The 19525-nt window shown below is 40.7% G+C and overlaps 1 protein-coding gene across 1 annotated transcript; it reads left to right on the top strand.

Annotated features, from left to right (window-relative positions):
* Nucleotides 1-979: 979 nt before the first annotated feature.
* Nucleotides 980-18217, top strand: Rab14 (RAS oncogene family member Rab14). The gene is made up of 6 exons (XM_076204711.1): nt 980-1127; nt 2504-2630; nt 3023-3182; nt 4060-4136; nt 4234-4302; nt 13027-18217. Exons 1-6 carry the CDS (start codon nt 1022-1024, stop codon nt 13133-13135), a joined length of 648 nt encoding a protein of 215 aa, XP_076060826.1. The 5' UTR covers nt 980-1021; the 3' UTR covers nt 13136-18217.
* Nucleotides 18218-19525: the final 1308 nt, after the last annotated feature.

Raw genomic sequence — 19525 nt, 5'->3', positions numbered from 1 at the left:
TTTCCCTCTTTCTCTCCCTCTTCGCCCTCCCCTCTCTCTTTTTCTCTCTTCCTCCCACTCCCTTTCTCCCTCCCTCTCTTTTCTCACTGTTTATCTCTCTCTCATCTCTTCACTTCAGAAATGCTAAGGCACACCGTCCCTAATGACTAATGAAGCACATAGTATGGATTCATCTCATCAGTTCACACCAACTACTTGTAACAACTCTACCTCAAACACTTAAATTATAAAGTAAACGTGATGGCTTAAGATGCTTCAGAGCATTGGAACGCTTCTTGACATAAGCTGCTCGCCTCACCTGGGATGTAATCCAGTGTAGTGGAAGGTCATATGGTGGTATTGCACACCAACTATGATTGTGTTAGTGATGTTGAAATTTCCAGTTATCCAGATGTTCACTTGCATCTCTGTTACAAGGAACTATACCCACTCCTTGATTTAACAGATCATAAGGTGGTCAGGGGAGGGGATCTGTCTGATAAATATAATAAGTACAACATATTTACTGTAATATCTTACCAAGGATTGTGAAATTGGGTTCTTGATATTCTGTGATCATATACAGTTATTGGGAAATTAAAGTTTATGGTGTCACTTGATTTTGTCTGTTGCCTCTGAAATTATATGTATGTATATATATATATATACAGTATATATATATATATATATATATATATATATATATAAAGTAGAATTTTTTTTAGAGGATTGCTTGAATAAAGAGACATTAGGATATTGAAATTCTAATGTATTGATAAAAAAAATACATCCTGTCAGGTGTAACAATTTGAGGATTTTTATGTGGAACTAATAAAATGTAGAACTTTGTGTGGAACTTGTGAATGCATTTTATAATTTCACATTTTAATTAGTACTATTTTTTTTATTAGACTTTATTTGTAGTGTATTATTTGTCTTGTTTGTAGGTGATATTTGTTCATGTAATTAGTATTTTAAGATAGTTTAGAATAGGTGTGGGAATGTATGTATTAATTAATTTTTTGTTTGTTTCAGAATCAGAATGTCAGCGGGACCCTACAACTACTCGTATATTTTCAAATATATTATAATTGGTGATATGGGGGTAGGGAAATCATGTCTACTACATCAATTCACAGAAAAGAAATGTAAGTATTCTCACATTTTAAAGATTGATATATAGCTCAATAGGGAAGTCTCTGTTCTGTGAAGATCTCATGTACCTCAGTGAGTTTTACAGGAAGGCGTGAAACTTGTGTATTGTATTGTTATATTTTTTCAGCAATTCAGACTAGGGCCAGTTGTTGCTTTGTCAATATTTGAGTGTTTTGAATTGACATTACCCCACTGCAGGTTTGCTCCTGCACTTGACCCTCATCCAAGCTGTGTCTGTGCAGTATGTAAGCAACTACGTGTTATTATTGTTATTTTTCTCCTCAAGTGCTATCTGGGTTCACTTGTACTCAAACCCCCCCCCCTCTCATTCTGTCTCTTCTCCCTTTGTCACTCTCTCTCTTGTGTTATTGTCACTCCTCCTCCTCCTCCTCCTCCTCCTCCTCCTCAGTCTCTTGGGTGGAACAGTTTCTGCCTACATCTTGTGTATCCTGATAGCTTAAGGCTATTGTTTCTCATCTGGTCAGTATTTAGTATACCCAATTCTAATATTACCAGTTCCCTTTATTATCTTCATGACCTGTTTATTTATTTACTTATTGTTATTTAATTAGTTATATGCATGTTACTGCATATAAATAGCTAATAACTCATTCTTTCTCTTGCTATTTCTCTTGTTCGTTTTCTGTCTTTTTCTGTCTGTACTTTTCTTTGTCCCTCTCCCTCGCTTTCTCCCTTTTCCTCCCTTTCTCTCTCTTCCAACCTTTTCCTATTTCCCTCTTTCTCTTCCTCTCCTCCCCCTCCCCTTTCCCCTTTTCCCTCCCCTGCCCCCTTCTCCCTCCCCTACCCCCTTCTCCCTCCCCTCCCCCTTCTCCCTCCCCTCCCCCTTCTCCCTTCCCCCTTCTCCCTCCCCTCCCCCTTCTCCCTCCCCTCCCCCTTCTCCCTCCCCTCCCCCTTCTCCCTCCCCTCCCCCTTCTTCCTCCTCTCCCTCCCCTCCCTCCTCATTCTTCCTCCCACTCCCTTTCTTTCCCTCCCTCTCATTTTAATTATAATGAGAGGGAGTGAGGGAGGGTTGGTGAATGGAGGTCGAAGGGGTGGGGATGAATTATGCCTTTTGACTTCAGCTACCTCCCTTGTAAAGGGATAGAAGCCCCCCATATATTTATGTATGTAGGTATATATATATATATATATATATATATATATATATATATATATATATATATATATATATATATATATATATATATATATAGTTATGAAGGAATATGGGTTAAGTGTTTTAAGCAATTCTCTCATAGCTTGTACAGAAATTTGTTTTGCATTTTTCACCTCTGGACAACCATACATCAAGTGCAGCAAGTGAGAGAAATGTACAAGAGAAATTATTAATCTTAATTGTTTTTTCCAGTTATGGCTGATTGTCCACACACCATAGGGGTTGAATTTGGTACTAGAATTATTGAAGTTGCAGGACAGAAGATTAAACTACAGATTTGGGATACAGCTGGTCAGGAGAGATTTAGAGCGGTTACAAGGTAAGGTACATTGTGAAATACTTAAACAAGTAGCAGTAGCCTTGGATTGAAGTTTTTATTCTTTCTAGTAGAACATATTTTCACACAGGTGATGAGAGTATAGGCCAAGTTGAATTCAATTCTTGTGGTCAAATGCAATGTGACCAAATCTTCATTACATTGAGAATATAGGATATATATAATATTTATATGAGATGGTTCTAATTCTCATGTGTTTTATAACCTGTGTTCATGTGGTAACTTTTTTCTTTTCTTTTTTTTCCCATATTTTTATGGCTTACTTTTGTGTTCTTAATGCATATGATTTGCAAGACGAGAAAATTAGGCTGTAGAAGAATTTTACAAACAAGTCCCAATAGTTCCAATTGTTTGTAATTCTTGTTAATTCACAGATCATATTATCGAGGGGCAGCAGGTGCATTAATGGTATACGACATGACTCGACGTTCCACATACAACCACCTCAGCTCCTGGTTAACAGATGCACGTAACCTCACCAACCCAAACACTGTCATCTTTCTTATTGGAAATAAAGCTGATCTAGATTCACAGGTGTGTATGAAAACAAAATAGTTGAAAAGGGAGAATTAGTATCCAATAAAATACTAATTATCCCTTTTCAAAAGGAAGAATTAGTACTGGCAATATTTTTATCTGATGCTTAAGGTAAAAAAAAATGTTGTTCCTTAGACTGTCTGGCTGAGCAGTCACATCTCCCTGAAGAATGCCACGGCCAGAATGGGGTTTTCTCACAAATCCTAGAATGTATATTATGTTGTTGGTATGCATGATTGTGTACAATGCATTATTCCATATTGTGTTGTATAGTATGGGGTTAAGTGTTACATCCTGGGCAGTTGTCTGCAATGCAGTTATCCAGCCTCTTCCGGTAGCTTAGAAGGACTGGATTGTGGCCCCATCACAGTCTGGCCAGGTGCACTTTGTTGTTTTGGGGGAAAAGGATTCAGAGGGGTGGATATCAGGGTGTCTGGCGTGCAGCAATATATTGTCTGGTGTGGCAACATCTTCATTGTTGGGGGTGGGGGGCCCCCCCCCCAAAAAAAATAAAATAAAAAATAAAAAATAATAATAATAATAATGGGGGCCAATCAGCCACAGTATATCCCTGCTACCAATTCTATGCAGATGACACCAATCCCAGATATAAATTGTTGTGATGGTAACTGAATACCACAGAACTTGGATTATGTTTTTGTGTACAGTAAGCTATTGTTTTAGTGGAAAATTGGAGTGAGGGTTAGGGAGAAGAACATGCCCAGGGAGTGGAATGGAGAAATAAAAGAATCTCCATAGATTTAGATAATGTATTAAGCAGTTCATTGTGGTATACAGGTATATTTTTATGTATCATGCATAATTGACTTGCTTTTCCATATGAGAGTCTCGTATGTATTCTTTCTTTTGACAGAGAGATGTAACATATGAGGAAGCTAAACAGTTTGCTGAAGAAAATGGTTTAATGTTTGTTGAAGCAAGTGCAAAGACGTAAGTTCAGTTTGTTTGAAAGACTTGTAATGAATATGAAGAAAAGTTAAGAAATATTAATTATATGAATAATAATAACAAATGTTACACATTACAGGGGAGAAAATGTAGAAGAAGCTTTCCTAGAAACAGCCAAGAAGATTTATCAGAATATTCAGGATGGCAGGTAAGGAAAAAGGAGTATTTTGGTGGGGAGTCAAAGTTATTGAGGCAAGAGTGTGTAAAGTTATCATGGCTTAAGTGTGAATGGAATGATGAAAGTAGTATATATTTACATACTACCAAGAGGCCTTGACCTTTATATAAGGTGATATAGCTGAGTTAGAAGATACTCTGGGGTGTGTGATGGTGGTGGTTGGGGGAGTTGTTGTATGATTTGAGTCATATTCACAGTGCCTTGCTGCATTGCCTCTGATGCAGGCAGTGGGTTGGTTTGATGGCCCTTCGTCCACAAGGAGCTAAGAGGTGGAAGAAGCTGTTTGGTATATAGATAGATGCATACATTCAGGCCACCACCCTACATTGAAACTGTACCAACACAAGATGGGCCCAGTAAGAGACACCAATTGCCAGATGCAGCCATCATACAGAGGATACAAAGCACTGTTTTACACTTAGTCTTTCCAAACAGCAAGTCTTTCCAAACAGCAACTTAAAATCTCTTCTGAGTTAATTATGGTTCTCCTGCAATAGAGAACTAAGCAACAGACAGGTTGATTGATAGTTTGGGAAGTATTTGTCACCGAGTTGGGTGATTGGTCAAGTTATCTCTCCAACTGTGAAAAAAATGGAGGAAAGATAAATGATTAAAGAGCTCACTGATCCAGTCTGAATATACATCTTTAGAGGGAAGTGAAAATGTTCATGGGATTTGGCGAGACAGGTGGTAGGGATAGGATTCTCTTTGAAGTCTGCTTTGTAGGCTTCCTTTGTTAGCCCCTCCCTGACTATATTCCCCACAACCATTTCACTATTGAGAACAAACTGGGGAGAATACACCACTATGACTAAGTAATTCATTGAAAGAGAGATGTGATATGAAATGATGTAATGCTACATGAAGTTAAGAGCTGAGATAAAAGGGAAAACAAATAGATGTTGGATGGATGGAGGGGGAAGAGGCCTTTTGGTATATGGATAGATAGATATTTTTGTTTTGTTTGTATATAAATTAACAGACACAAGATACACCACCACTTCACAACTGAAAAACATGTATAATAATAGCTAAAAATGTTGGTCAAGCAACCCAAGCAACATGTAGCAATCCTCTTTTCATTTTCATACAGCCAGCCTCATTGCATGCCAGTGTATTTAACTGTAGAACATTGTTACTGTGTATCTATTTTTATACCAAGGGCCTTCCTTTTTATAAGGGAAGTGTGCCAGTAATAAGTGTAATGAGGAATAGACATTTGGGAATGGATGCTAAGAGGAGACTATATGAAGGAGTGATTGTGCCAACAGCACTGTATGGGGCAGAAACATGGAACATAAGAGAGGAAGAGAGAAGGAGTTTGAATGTGTTTGAGATGAGGTGTCTGAGAAGTATGATGGGGGTTACTAGGCTGGATAGAGTGAGAAATGAGGAGATGAGGAGGAGAACAGGGGTGGAAAGGGGGTTGGGAGATAGGGTTGATGAAAGAGTATTGGGATGGTTTGGACACATTGAAAGAATGAGTGAAGAAAGACTAGTAAAAGAGGTATGGAAGGCAGATGTGGAGGGAGTGAACATGAAGGGACGTCCTAGGATGAGGTGGATGGATGGGGTGAAGGGGGCTTTTGGGAAGAGGATACAAGACAGGGGTGAATGGAGAATGGTTGTATATGGATGATGATGTGATGCATGAGGTGGAATGGGCGAGGTAGTATGTGAGAGGATACAAGACAGGGGTGAATGGAGAATGGTTGTATATGGATGATGATGTGATGCATGAGGTGGAATGGGCGAAGTAGTATGTGTGAGCAAAATTTGACGCAGCCCGAAGGGATTTCTCCCAGTCTTCTCCTTTATGCATGGGGGGGTCGCCGATTTAATGAAGCAGCCTTGCTGTGGATGTGCTGTGTCCTGCGACACTGCTTCTGACCCAGGGCAGTGGACAAGGTGCAGGGATGACCCGTCATCCAGGAGGTACTAAGATGAGAGGGAGGGTGGAGGGGTGTGGAGTGTATTCAGGGATGGAATGGGTGGGAATGATTTTATGCCTTTTTTTTATGGCTACCCCCCTTATAAGGGGGAAAAAGCCTTGGTATATGTATGTGCCAGTCAAGGCATGCTGATTAAGTGAAGCAGTCATGCTTTGGATGTATATACTATGGCTTGCTGCATTGATTCTGACCTGACCAGTGGATGACCCTTCATCCACAAAGACCTAAAATAATAGGGAAACAAGGGTGGTGGATGGGAGTGGAATGGCTACCTCCCTTATAAGGGAGAAGAAGCTGAGACCAAATATTTGTGCATAATTTTTTCCCAGTTGAAGTTGTCATACAAACACAACTGTTGCCCAATCCAGACAACACAAAATATATTAATCAGAGTGACTTTGGGGCCAAAGTGGTGGGGCAGGGTACCTAGGGGTCATGGACCTCACGCAGAGGAGACATGGAGTAATGGATTGATGACTGATTGTCAAACACCAAGGGTCAGCAACCTTTGCAAGAGATTGTGCCAGTTTCATTGATTTGTAGAATCCTGGGTGCCAACAGTACTTTCTATTGCACAAGTCAATGTCAGTTCTTATGCACTGTATTACTGCAGTGGGGATGCCAGTTAATGTTAATTCCTTGACAATTTGGTTTTAGTTTGATCTCTTGTTGTCACACTTTGTTTATTTGAAGTAGTGGAGTTATCTTTTGATGCTGTAACAATTTTTCAAATCCAGCAGGCATGTCAGGGTCAACTCTTGTTACGTGCCGACCTGTCACACACCATTAGTTCACTCAATCAGTTGCCCTTGGTCTCTCTTGCAGGGGATTGTGGCCTCCAGGCAGGTCCACAATCTCTAGGGATTGTTAGTTTGGGGCATTGTAGTGTGAGGTGTTCTCTCCTCTATGTGGTGGTTGCATCTTGGGCAGTTAGAAATGATTAGTAAATAGGGGATAAGTACTCGAACAGCACATATACCTAGTCTTCACATTTAGTCTAAGGGTAATTCTTGGCAAGCTTCAATTAGATTATAACAAGAAAAGCTCTTCATCTATACATACATACATACATACATATACCAAGGCTTTTTCCCCCTTTCAAGGGAGGTAGCCAAAAAGGGAAAGGCATAAAAACACTCCCACCCATTTCATCCCTAAATACACTCCACACCCCTCCCATCCTCCCTCTCATCTGAGCACCTCCTGGATGACGGGTCATCCCTGCACCTTGCCCACCGCCCTGGGTCAGAAGCAGTGTCGCAAGACACAGCACATCCACAGCAAGGCAGCTTCATTTAATTGGCGACCCCCCTCTCCGTCCCCCCTTGCATATAAGGAGAGGACGGGGAGAAATCCCTTCGGGCTGCGTCAAATTTTGCTCACACATACTACCTCACCCCCCCACCCCCCGCCCATTCCTCCTCATGCAATCACAACATCATCCATATACAACCATTCTCCACTCACCTCTGTCTTCCGTCCTCTCCCTTCCTTCCTCAACAGACATTCCCCTCTTCCCCAAAGCCCCCGTCACCCCATCCATCCACCTCATCCTAGGACGTCCCCTCATGTTCACTCCCTCCACATCTGCCTTCCATACCTCTTTTACTAGTCTTTCTTCACTCATTCTTTCCATGTGTCCAAACCATCCTAATATTCTTTCATCAACCCTATCTCCCAGCTCCTTTTTCACCCCTGTTCTCCTCCTCACCTCCTCATTTCTCACTCTATCCAGCCTAGTAACCCCCATCATACTTCTCAGACACCTCATCTCAAACACATTTAAACTCCTTCTCTCTTCTTCTCTTATGTTCCACGTTTCTGCCCCATACAGTGCTGTTGGCACAATCACTCCTTCATACAGTCTCCTCTTCGCATCCATTCCCAAATGTCTATTCCTCATTACACTCTTTAACCACTTCAGTACGGGACTTAAATCTCGCGGGCAGCAGCCAATGCCAGCCGTACGACGTAACGAAATAATATTCGCATCATAAAATATAGTCGCCGCTTATATCGATCGTTCTCTCTTTCACCCGCGAATTTTGAAAACCACAGAGAATGGGATTAAGGGCGCATTTGGGAGAATGTAAAAACACAGGGGCGACTACAATAAATATAATCAAGACGCCGATATGGCAGCGTCGCGAATCCACTTGCTCCTCATGACGCCTACGTGTGCGGCACCGTATGGAAGGGGTTAATCCACCAAGGCATTTACTTGCTTCTCTCAATCTACATTCTACCTCCACCTTTACTCCACCCTTTCCTGCCACATTTGCACCCAAGTATCTAAAACTATCCACTTCCTCCAGTCGCTCTCCCTTAATGTTCACTTCCAGTCTACTGCCACTTTCACCCCTTGTACATCTCATCACCTTACTTTTACCCACATTTATCTTTAGCTTTCTTCTATCACATACTCTCCCAAACTCTGCCACCAACTTCCTCAATCCCTCCTCCGATCCTGCCACAAGCGCAGTGTCGTCCGCAAACAACAGCTAGCTCACCTCCCAATTTTCTCCATTTTCTTTAACCATCTTCAATCCCTGGCCCACTTCACTTGCATTCACCTCTCGCACCACCCCATCCATGTATAAGTTGAACAGCCAGGGCGACATAACGCATCCTTGACGAAGTCCCACCTTTACCTCAAACCACTCACTCTCTCCATTTCCAATCCTGACACAAGCTCTACTATTCTCATAAAAACTCTTGACAGCTCCCAAAAGCTTTCCTCCTATCCCATAAATCTGCATAACCTCCCACAGTGCCTTTCTGTCTACCCTATCATAAGCCTTTTCCAGATCCATAAAAGCCCAAAAAACATCCTTCCCCTTTCCTATAGCTTTCTCACATATCTGTCTTACCACAAAGATCTGATCTACACAACCACTACCTGTCCTAAATCCACACTGTTCCTCACCAATTACTCCTGTTCCTCTCCTAATCCTCTCAATCAAGATCCTCCCATAAGCCTTCCCAACTACACTTAACAAGCTAATCCCTCTGAAACTACTACATTCACACTTGTCCCCTTTTCCCTTGTAAAGAGGAACTATACAGGCACTCCTCCAGTCCTCCGGTACTCTACCCTCTCTCCAGCAAACATTAAATAACCTCACCAGCCAGTCCACCATCACTTGACCTCCCTTTTTCAGACATTCTGCATGGCATCCATCCAGACCAGGTGCCTTACCTGCTTTCATCATCTTAACAACTGCCTTCACCTCATCCTTCCTTATTTCTCCTCCATTCTCCTCACTCATCACTCTCATTTTCTTCGCATTTCCCACTGCAGCTATCTTTCCTTCCCTATCCTCCTTCACATTTAGCAACTCCCTAAAATATTCTGCCCATCTTCCCCTTACTGCCTTCTCTTCCATTATCATCTCTCCATCTGCACCTTTTACCTTTTCTTCCCTACTTGATTCGCCTCCTCTTCCTCTCTTAATTTCTTTCCAAAACATGTTTTTATTACTTTCAAAATTTTCTGTCATACTCTTACCCCATTTCATATCTGCTCCCCTCTTTGCAACCTTTACCTTTTGCTTTACTTCTCTTTTCTTTTCTTTGTACCTCTCATATATATATATACATATATATATATATATATATATATATATATATATATATATATATATATTATACTAACATACATAATATACCAAGGCTTTTTCCCCCTTCCAAGGGAGGTAGCCAAAAAGGGAAAGGCATAAAAAACACTCCCACCCATTTCATCCCTAAATACACTCCACACCCCTCCCACCCCTCCTCTCATCTGAGCACCTCCTGGATGACGGGTCATCCCTGCACCCTGCCCACCGCCCTGGGTCAGAAGCAGTGTCGCAAGACACAGTACATCCACAGCAAGGCCGCTTCATTTAATCGGCGACCCCCCCTCTCCGTCCCCCTTTGCATATAAGGAGAGGACGGGGAGAAATCCCTTCGGGCTGCATCAAAATATCATTCACACATACTACCTCACCCCCCACCCCCCCGCCCATTCCTCCTCATGCAGTCACAACATCATCCATATACAACCATTCTCCACTCACCTCTGTCTTCCGTCCTCTCCCTTCCTTCCTCAACAGACATTCCCCTCTTCCCCAAAGCCCCCTTCACCCCATCCATCCACCTCATCCTAGGACGTCCCCTCATGTTCACTCCCTCCACATCTGCCTTCCATACCTCTTTTACTAGTCTTTCTTCACTCATTCTTTCCATGTGTCCAAACCATCCTAATATTCTTTCATCAACCCTATCTCCCAAATCCTTTTTCACCCCTGTTCTCCTCCTCACCTCCTCATTTCTCACTCTATCTAGCCTAGTAACCCCCACCATACTTCTCAGACACCTCATCTCAAACACATTCAAACTCCTTCTCTCTTCTTCTCTTATGTTCCACGTTTCTGCCCCATACAGTGCTGTTGGCACAATCACTCCTTCATACAGTCTCCTCTTCGCATCCATTCCTAAATGTCTATTTCTCATTACACTCTTTAAACCACCAAGGCATTTACTCGCTTCTCTCAATCTACATTCTACCTCCACCTTCACTCCACCTTTTCCTGCTACACTTGCACCCAAGTATCTAAAACTATCCACTTCCTCCAGTCGCTCTCCCTTAATGTTCACTTCCAGTCTACTGCCACTTTCACCCCTTGTACATCTCATCACCTTACTTTTACCCACATTTATCTTTAGCTTTCTTCTATCACATACTCTCCCAAACTCTGCCACCAACTTCCTCAATCCCTCCTCTGATCCTGCCACAAGCGCAGTGTCGTCTGCAAACAACAGCTGGCTCACCTCCCACTTTTCTCCATTTTCTTTAACCATCTCCAATCCCTGACTCACTACCCTTCCATTCACCTCTCGCACCACCCCATCCATGTATAAGTTGAACAGCCAGGGCGACATAACGCATCCTTGACGAAGTCCCACCTTTACTTCAAACCACTCACTCTCTCCATTTCCAATCCTAACACATGCTCTACTACTCACATAAAAACTCTTGACAGCTCCCAAAAGCTTTCCTCCTATCCCATAAATCTGCATAACCTCCCACAGTGCCTTTCTGTCTACCCTATCATAAGCCTTTTCCAGATCCATAAAAGCCCAAAAAACATCCTTCCCCTTTCCTATAGCTTTCTCACATATCTGTCTTATCACAAAGATCTGATCTACACAACCTCTACCTGTCCTAAATCCACACTGTTCCTCACCAATTACTCCTTCTGTTCCTCTCCTAATCCTCTCAATTAAGATCCTCCCATAAGCCTTCCCTACTACACTTAACAGGCTAATCCCTCTGAAATTACTACATTCACACTTGTCCCCTTTTCCCTTGTAAAGAGGAACTATACAGGCACTACTCCAGTCCTCCGGTACTCTACCCTCTCTCCAGCAAACATTAAATAATCTCACCAACCAGTCCACCATCACTTGACCTCCCTTTTTCAGACATTCTGCATGACATCCATCCAGACCAGGTGCCTTACCTGCTTTCATCATCTTTACAACTGCCTTCACCTCATCCTTCCTTATTTCTCCTCCATTCTCCTCACTCATCACTCTCATTTTCTTCGTATTTCCCACTGCAGCTATCTTTCCTTCCCTATCCTCCTTCACATTCAGCAACTCCCTAAAATATTCTGCCCATCTTCCCCTCACTGCCTTCTCTTCCATTATCATCTCTCCATCTGCACCTTTTACCTTTTCTTCTCTACTTGATTCGCCTCCTCTTCCTCTCTTAATTTCTTTCCAAAACATCTTTTTATTATGAGTAAATTTTGACGCAGCCCGAAGGGATTTCTCCCCGTCCTCGCCTTATATGCTCGCCGATTAAAAGAAGCGGCCTTGCTGTGGATGTACTGTGTCTTGCGACACTGCTTCTTATGAGAGGACGGGTGGGAGGGGTGTGGAGTGTAGTTAGGGATGAAATGGGTGGGAGTGTTTTTATGCCTTTCCCTTTTTGGCTACCTCCCTTGGAAGGGGGAAAAAGCCTTGGTATATGTATGTATGTATATATATATATATATATATACATACATACATACATACATACATACACATACATACATTCATACATTCATACATACATATACACACATTTAGAAAGAATCCAGAGAGCGGCAACCAAGATGGCACCTATATTATCAAATTTGACATATGAACAAAGATTGGAGAAATTACAACTGATAATACTAGAGCAGAGAAGGGAGAGAGGCGATTTGTTGACCATCTTTAGAATTATGAAAGGAATGGAAGTTCTTGATAGAGATGACCTATTAAAATGGGACAAAAGAGAAACAAGAGGACACACAAAGAAACTAAAGAAAGACAGTTTCAGAAGTGACCTGAAAAAGAACAGTTTCCCACACAGGGTAATTGACATCTGGAACAAATTGAACAGTGAAACAGTTAATGCCAGAAATATACACAAATTAAAAAACAAACTAGATGTAGAGAGATACAAAACCAGGTCAAAACGAGCATAGTTCCAGTCCCGTAAAATACAACTAGGTAAATATAAGTAGGTAAGTATGTAAATACCAAGGTCTTCTTCCTCCTTTATAATGGAAGTAGCCAACCAAGACATGCACTCCCACCCATTCCTCTCCCATCCACCATCCATTTGTTTCCCTCTCACTTTAGCTACTTGTGGATGAAGGACACTTCATCTTTATAGAAAATTATGTGAGAGAAAGTTGATCAATATTTTGTTTTATTTTTTCAGTCTGGATCTGAATGCTGCTGAGTCTGGTGTGCAGCACAAACCTACACAGCCAGGTCGGACAAACTTGACCAACGACACACAACCTAACAAAGACAACTGCGCCTGCTAACGTGGATATTTGCTGCGTCCAAGTGTTTAGCTGTAGTTGTAGCAAAAGAAAAATTAAAAAAGATCTTAAGTGGAAAGAACTGGATATTGAAGATACTGAATATGAAAGAAGCTAGGTGATAATTGTTTTTAACCCCCACATCTTTTCCTTATCCTTTCTTTTTTCTTTTATTTTTGTTTTCATCTCTCTTCATTTTCTTTTTCTTTTCTTTTTTCTTTTCTTTCTATTTTCTTGTCCTCTTTTCCTTACTTGTCAGCATTTCTCTCACTTCCAAGGATGCTCACATATTTTGTTTGCCATCCTTGCACTGATATGATTGAGTTTCTTTTGCAAAGAAGCTATTTCAAACTTAAAGTCACACGGACTACTTCTTGAGTGTGTTCTGTATCGCTGAGATAGTTGCAGTTTGTGAGGATGTGAGAAACTGAGAGTTGCCTTGCTCATCTGTGTCAGAGCAAATGGAAAAGAACTTCATGTACAGAATAAGGAAATACAGTGCTCCAATGTATTTGTGGTGTACAATCTTGTATGTAGATGGATAAATACTTTATTTACAACCTTCATTATTATCACAAGTTTTTTTTTTTCCCATTCAAGGAGATTCATAACACATTACCATGTATCATTCTTAATTGTTGCATTTGTCTTTCATTTACATTAACAAGGATTAAAAATTTGAAAGAATCTGGATGGTTTTCTGATGAAAGAAGCGGTATGGAGTAGGTCAACGACACGAAAGTGGTAGATTCTGGAAAAGTTGAGCTGGAGTGTAACGAGGCACGAAGTGAAGCCGTTCTATGAATAGGCTGTCGTCTGTAATAAAGCCATACAATGGAAAAGTTTAATTCACTGTAGGGTTTGCATCATGGTCGGGAGAGACGTAGTGTACCTACCTAAAGATATATAAATATATATAAATATAAATATATAATAAAGAATGATGTAGACTAAATTTGAAATATAAACTGTTTAATTTTAAAGTAAGGTAATCAGCCGGTGGATATTGATATTATTTGCTTGTATTCTGTGTTCTACACACACGCATGCACACATCCCCATGTACACTTAATTGTGTGTATATTTGCATTCTTGTGGGTGTGGGTGCTTGTGTGTACATAAAGGTACACACAAATGTATACTGAAAACCCCAAACTGAAACAGTGACACATACTAAATGCTAAAACAGTTATAAATGGAAACGTTTGTTTAATGGAACATTTACATGCTAGACAAGTCTTGTACTGAAACATTCACACATGGGAAACATATTCTATTGCACAGACTTTGTATGCACGTTGAACATCATCCAGGATGTATACATTAAATGTACAAGCAGAAACTGCTATACATTTGTAGGTTTTGTTTACAAGGAATATTTATACACATTAAATTCACACTGTCCTGTCTCTGACACACACAAACAAACAAACACACACACACATACACACACACACATGTACACATGTACACACACACACGTACACAAACAAACATATCATGGACAGAACATGTATACCCTCTTCACTTTCACATTCTAAAATAGGTTTTTGTGTATGATATACTCTGTTATGCACTGCTGTATTCAGCAGATTCTGATATACTAGGTTGGACAGTTGATGTGCTGGTGTAAAGCAGAGGACTGGATTGGAAGTGAATTTTTTGCATGATCCATCAAACTAGGGGCAGTGGCTTTTGTATCGATCAGTGAACACAGAAGTGAAATACTTGGAAAATCAGATCAAACAGCTCAATTGAAGGACTACACGTCAATACATGTCATATCTTGAAGAGAAAAGAAGAGACGACTAAATACATGCATATGGGTTTGGGGAAAAAATCATAAGTACTGTTTGGTAGTGAAGTATTTCCTTATATTAAAATAATGCTATTTTATTACAGAAGCCCAGTTGGTAATCATGGCATAAATATAACACTAAGCCTGTTTTCATTTAGCTACATGATAGAACTTGGAATATTTGCCTCCCTGTTTGACTTTTTCTTCTCCTACTTATAATACAATGGAGAATCTTGTACTGCTGTCCTCGGGTACTGCCAGGTACTCCCGCCTGTCCCCAATGTGTGTAAAGCAATATGCACCTCATAGTCTTAACCAGAGTACCACAATACAGTAGCATCAGTACCAAGCCATCTCCACCTCAAATGAAATATTGAAAGGGAGTTTAGAATGTAATATCAATATCAGCATTGTATAAATATTGTATATTGTGTGGAGGGTCAACAGATTTTAGAAGAATTGCCAGTATACTTTGAAATATGGCCCACGTTAAAATTGTGCAAATATTAGTGATTCTAGCCTGACTGCTTTCATGCTGTAATGAATTTCCTGATGCTGTGTTTAAAGTCTGTTTGGCATTGAAATTCAGATTAAGTACTGACCACACCTTAAGCCCTTACTAGCCAAGTCATGCTGCACTTGATGCCAGTTGACCAGTTTGTAGGATTAGGGCAGCTAGGGATCACACTACTGTACGGCTTGGCCAGTTAGAGTGCAAGGTTAGAATTTTGGGTGGGTCTTAATTCAAATGTCAATAGTAGACAGTCTTTAGTTTCTTCCTTCCCCTTCCCCTTCAGTGTCTACTGTGTTTACCTTCTTGTGGTGCCCCTTTCTCTCAAAGATCTTGATTTTCATTCCAAAAAAGCCATTTATGGCAGACTACTGGATCCCTCTATTGCTGATAATCAAAGTATGGGGGGAGGGCCATTGCATATGTTAGTTATGAATGAATAGAAAGGGCCAAATGTTCTTGAAGCAAACAGACTCTTGATATGATAAAACTGAGATTGTATTTTCTCACTTTTTTTTTTCCTTTTTTTTTTTTTTTGTATGAAATGTTTAGCTGCTAAGGTTTGTTCTGTTAAATATTTGACATTTCCTTCTAACCAAAGTGCTTTCTATTCCAAGATTGTCCATTGTGTAGTTACTCCTCTGCAAGCAGATACTGTGTAGACAGTGTGTGATAGTATGCTGGTTTTATATAATTTAACTCCACAAATTGTGAGCGTCCCATGGAATAAATCAAATTTAATCCTTCAATCATAATAGTAGGGATTTTTTTTTTTTCATGTTGAAATAATTATTGGCTCTATAGATAGACTAAAAATAATTTTACATTCAGTTGATTAAAATAATTCCTGAAACTCATTAATTTTGTATTTGTCAATGTTTAACACTACTGTATACAATTTTCCTACATGTGCTTTGGGAGAACATAGAATTTTTTTTTTTCTAAAAGGAGTTGGGAAGCTTGAACTTACGGTGGGTCATGAACCTGGTGTCTACATAAAAGACATAATAATGTATTTGATTTTTAATATTTGATTTGGAACACCAAGAATTTGTAATGTCTTCAAAATGTGATAGGAAGTCAGATTGTGAATATACGTTTAGTGATTATCAGCAAGGGAGGAACCCCGACCCTGAGTGTGGCAATGTGTCGTTGCCCACTGCAACATTAGTTGGGGATATTCATCTTATTTATATTAACATGTATTTTATTGTATATATTATTCAAGATATACATTATGTATGAATATATAGGGAAGTAAATTTTATTCAGGTTTTTACATCACAATTGGACACCATTAAAAGCTTAAACATTCAAAATTTTGGTTTGTACCAATATTGTAAGATTTGTGTACAAATATTCATATGTTAGTAATAAAGATTTGTATTACTGTGAAGTGGGTGTTTACTGCCACCTGATAATTACTTTGCACGAGTGTTTATTTGTTTAGTCACTGACTTGATACATTTCTCTGCAGATTTATCCCTTCATGGTAGAGGTTTGGCTCCCCTCCTCAGAGGAGAACAAACTACTGCCCCACCACTTCTTGGTGCTCCCTAGGTTCAACTAATGCTAGGCACCAAGTGACTGACTGACAGTACATTTGATCACTGTCATGACATATCTAACAATAACTTTTTTAAGTTCCTGCATGAGAGGATGAGGATGGAAGGTAGCCATGTAAGGGAAACAACCCTACTGTGGATGTACTATGTTTAGCTGCACTGTTTCTAACCCAGGCAGTGGGCAGGAGACGGATAACCTTTCATCCACAAGAAGATAAGATAAAGGTAGTGGATGGGAATGGGTGCATGCCTGGACTTAGCTACCTCCCTTAGAGGGGGAAAGAAACCCCTGGTGTACAGATTATAGAAGTCCCACTTTTAATGGTGTGTGATGATGGGGAATATAAACTGTAAGTCTGGACGCAGCCCGAAGGGATTTCTCCCCGTCTTCTTTTCTGCATGGGGGGACAGAGAGGGGGAGTCGCCGAATTTATGAAGTGGTCTTGCTGTGGATGTGCTGTCTTGCAACACTGCTTCTGACCCAGGGCAGTGGACAGGATGCAGGGATGACCCGTCATCCAGGAGGAGCCGAGATGAGAGGGAGGGAGGGGAGTGGAATATATAGGAAATGGAATGGGTGGGAGTGGTTTCTATGCCTTTTTCTTTTTGGCTACCCCCTGTGTAGGGGGGAAAAGCCTTTGGTATATGTATATATATAAGTCTAGAAACTCCCTAGTAACAATTTGAACAGGGGCAGTACGGGCCAAATGGTCACTTGGTCTTAGAATTTTGGTCAGCATTATAACTCAACAGCTACCTACATACCTGATCAGCCCTTTTTAGGATCCATCCAGTTGACTTGTACCTCATGGGGAAGTGGCTGAAAAAGGTGCTTTAAACATAGTCTGCCTTAATTTCGCATGGATGGGAGCTGCACACTTAAGTCATGTAATCTGTAGTCACAGCAGTAGAACAAAACAAATGAAGAGAAGGAGCAACAACTCGATCAATACCAAGAAAGCTCCCTTGTCGCCCCACCTTCCCTGTATTGTTGGCCGTATCAGCAAGGTGATGGTTAATCTCGTTTAGTGACTTTTTTTTTTCTATTCAAATGATTTACTCCATTCCTGAGGATTTTATCCCTCCTTAATTGTCATTAACATACGGGGTTTTATTGCCATTCATTTTTATTTTATTCCTGTATATGCATTCTAAGATGCACCCAAACACCACTGATGTAGTTGAAATCACATAAATGTTCATTCTCGGCAGATATTTTTATTTTCCAGTCCCTTTGTGTACAAGTTCCACTTGTTTGTTTTCTTTGTAATATTTTTAGGCTTAGGACAGGTAGGGGCTACATGGATCAGAATTTTTTGGTAAGGCAGATATGTGAGAGAGCTTTAGGAAAAGGTAAGGATGTTTTTTGGGCCTTTATGGATTTGGAAAAGGCTTATGACAGGGTAAACAGGAAGGCACTGTGGGAAGTATTGCAGATATATGGGATAGGAGGTAAGCTGTTAAGAGCAGTCAAGAGTTTTTAAAAGAGCAATAGAGCCTGTGTTAGAAGTGGAGAGTGAGTGGTTTGAGGCTAATGTGGGACTTTATTCAATTTATACATGGATGAGGTGGTGCAAGAGGTAAACACAAGGGTAATGGGCCAGGGATTGGAGATGGTTAAAGAAAATGGAGAAAAATGGGAGATAAGCCAGTTGTTTGCTGACGACATTGCACTTGTAGCAGGATCAGAGGAGGGATTAAGAAACTTGGTGATGCAGTTGGGGGAAGTGTGTGAAGGAAGGAAGTTGAAGATAAATGTGGGTAAAAGGTGACGAGATGTACAAGGAGAGAGGATGGCAGCAAATTGGAGGTGAGCATTAAGGGAAAGACTGGAGGAAGTGGGCAGCTTTAGATATTTGATGGCAAATGTAACAGGAAATGGAGGAGTGGAGGTGGAGGTAGAATGTAGATTGAGAGAAGCAAGTAAATGCCTTCAGAGACTAAAAAGTGTAATGAGAAATAGATGGGAATGGATGATAAGAGGAGATTGTATGAAGTGGTGATTGTGCTGATAGCACTGTACGGGGCAGAAACATGGAACATAAGAGAGGAAGAGTTTAAATGTGAGATGAAATGTCTGAGTATGGTAGGGGTTACCAGGCTGGATAGAGAAACAAGGAGATGAGGAGGTAAATTGTTAAAAAAAAAAACTCGCGTTAGTGTAAAAACCAAACAATGATTGAGTCTCGTTGGTCATTTTGTTGCAACAGCAGAAGTTATTATTCCATTTGTAGAGGGGAGATAGTAACCTCTCTAATGCATTGTTGGGTCATACAGGGTCAAGGTGTGATGGTGGAGGGGATAAGGTCATCGTCCTCTTGTTGGGGCTGTTATACATCAGGATAGAGGGGATATCAGGGGGTGTTTTGCTGGATCTGGAAAGGCTGTTGCTCTCTCCCTTCTCCCTTATTGTCATTGTGACCCCTTGTAGGGGATGAGGGGAGTGGATATTGAATAGGGCTGCTCAGATGTGCAAGCGGCTGGCTAGATTTACCTCTACCCTATCCCAATACAAAGCG

This window comes from Oratosquilla oratoria, chromosome 21 (assembly GCF_046742065.1).
Source record: "Oratosquilla oratoria isolate Oo_2021 chromosome 21, ASM4674206v1, whole genome shotgun sequence".
NCBI classification, from domain to species: Eukaryota; Metazoa; Arthropoda; class Malacostraca; order Stomatopoda; family Squillidae; genus Oratosquilla; species Oratosquilla oratoria.
This window is presented reverse-complemented; position numbering and strand designations above follow the sequence as displayed.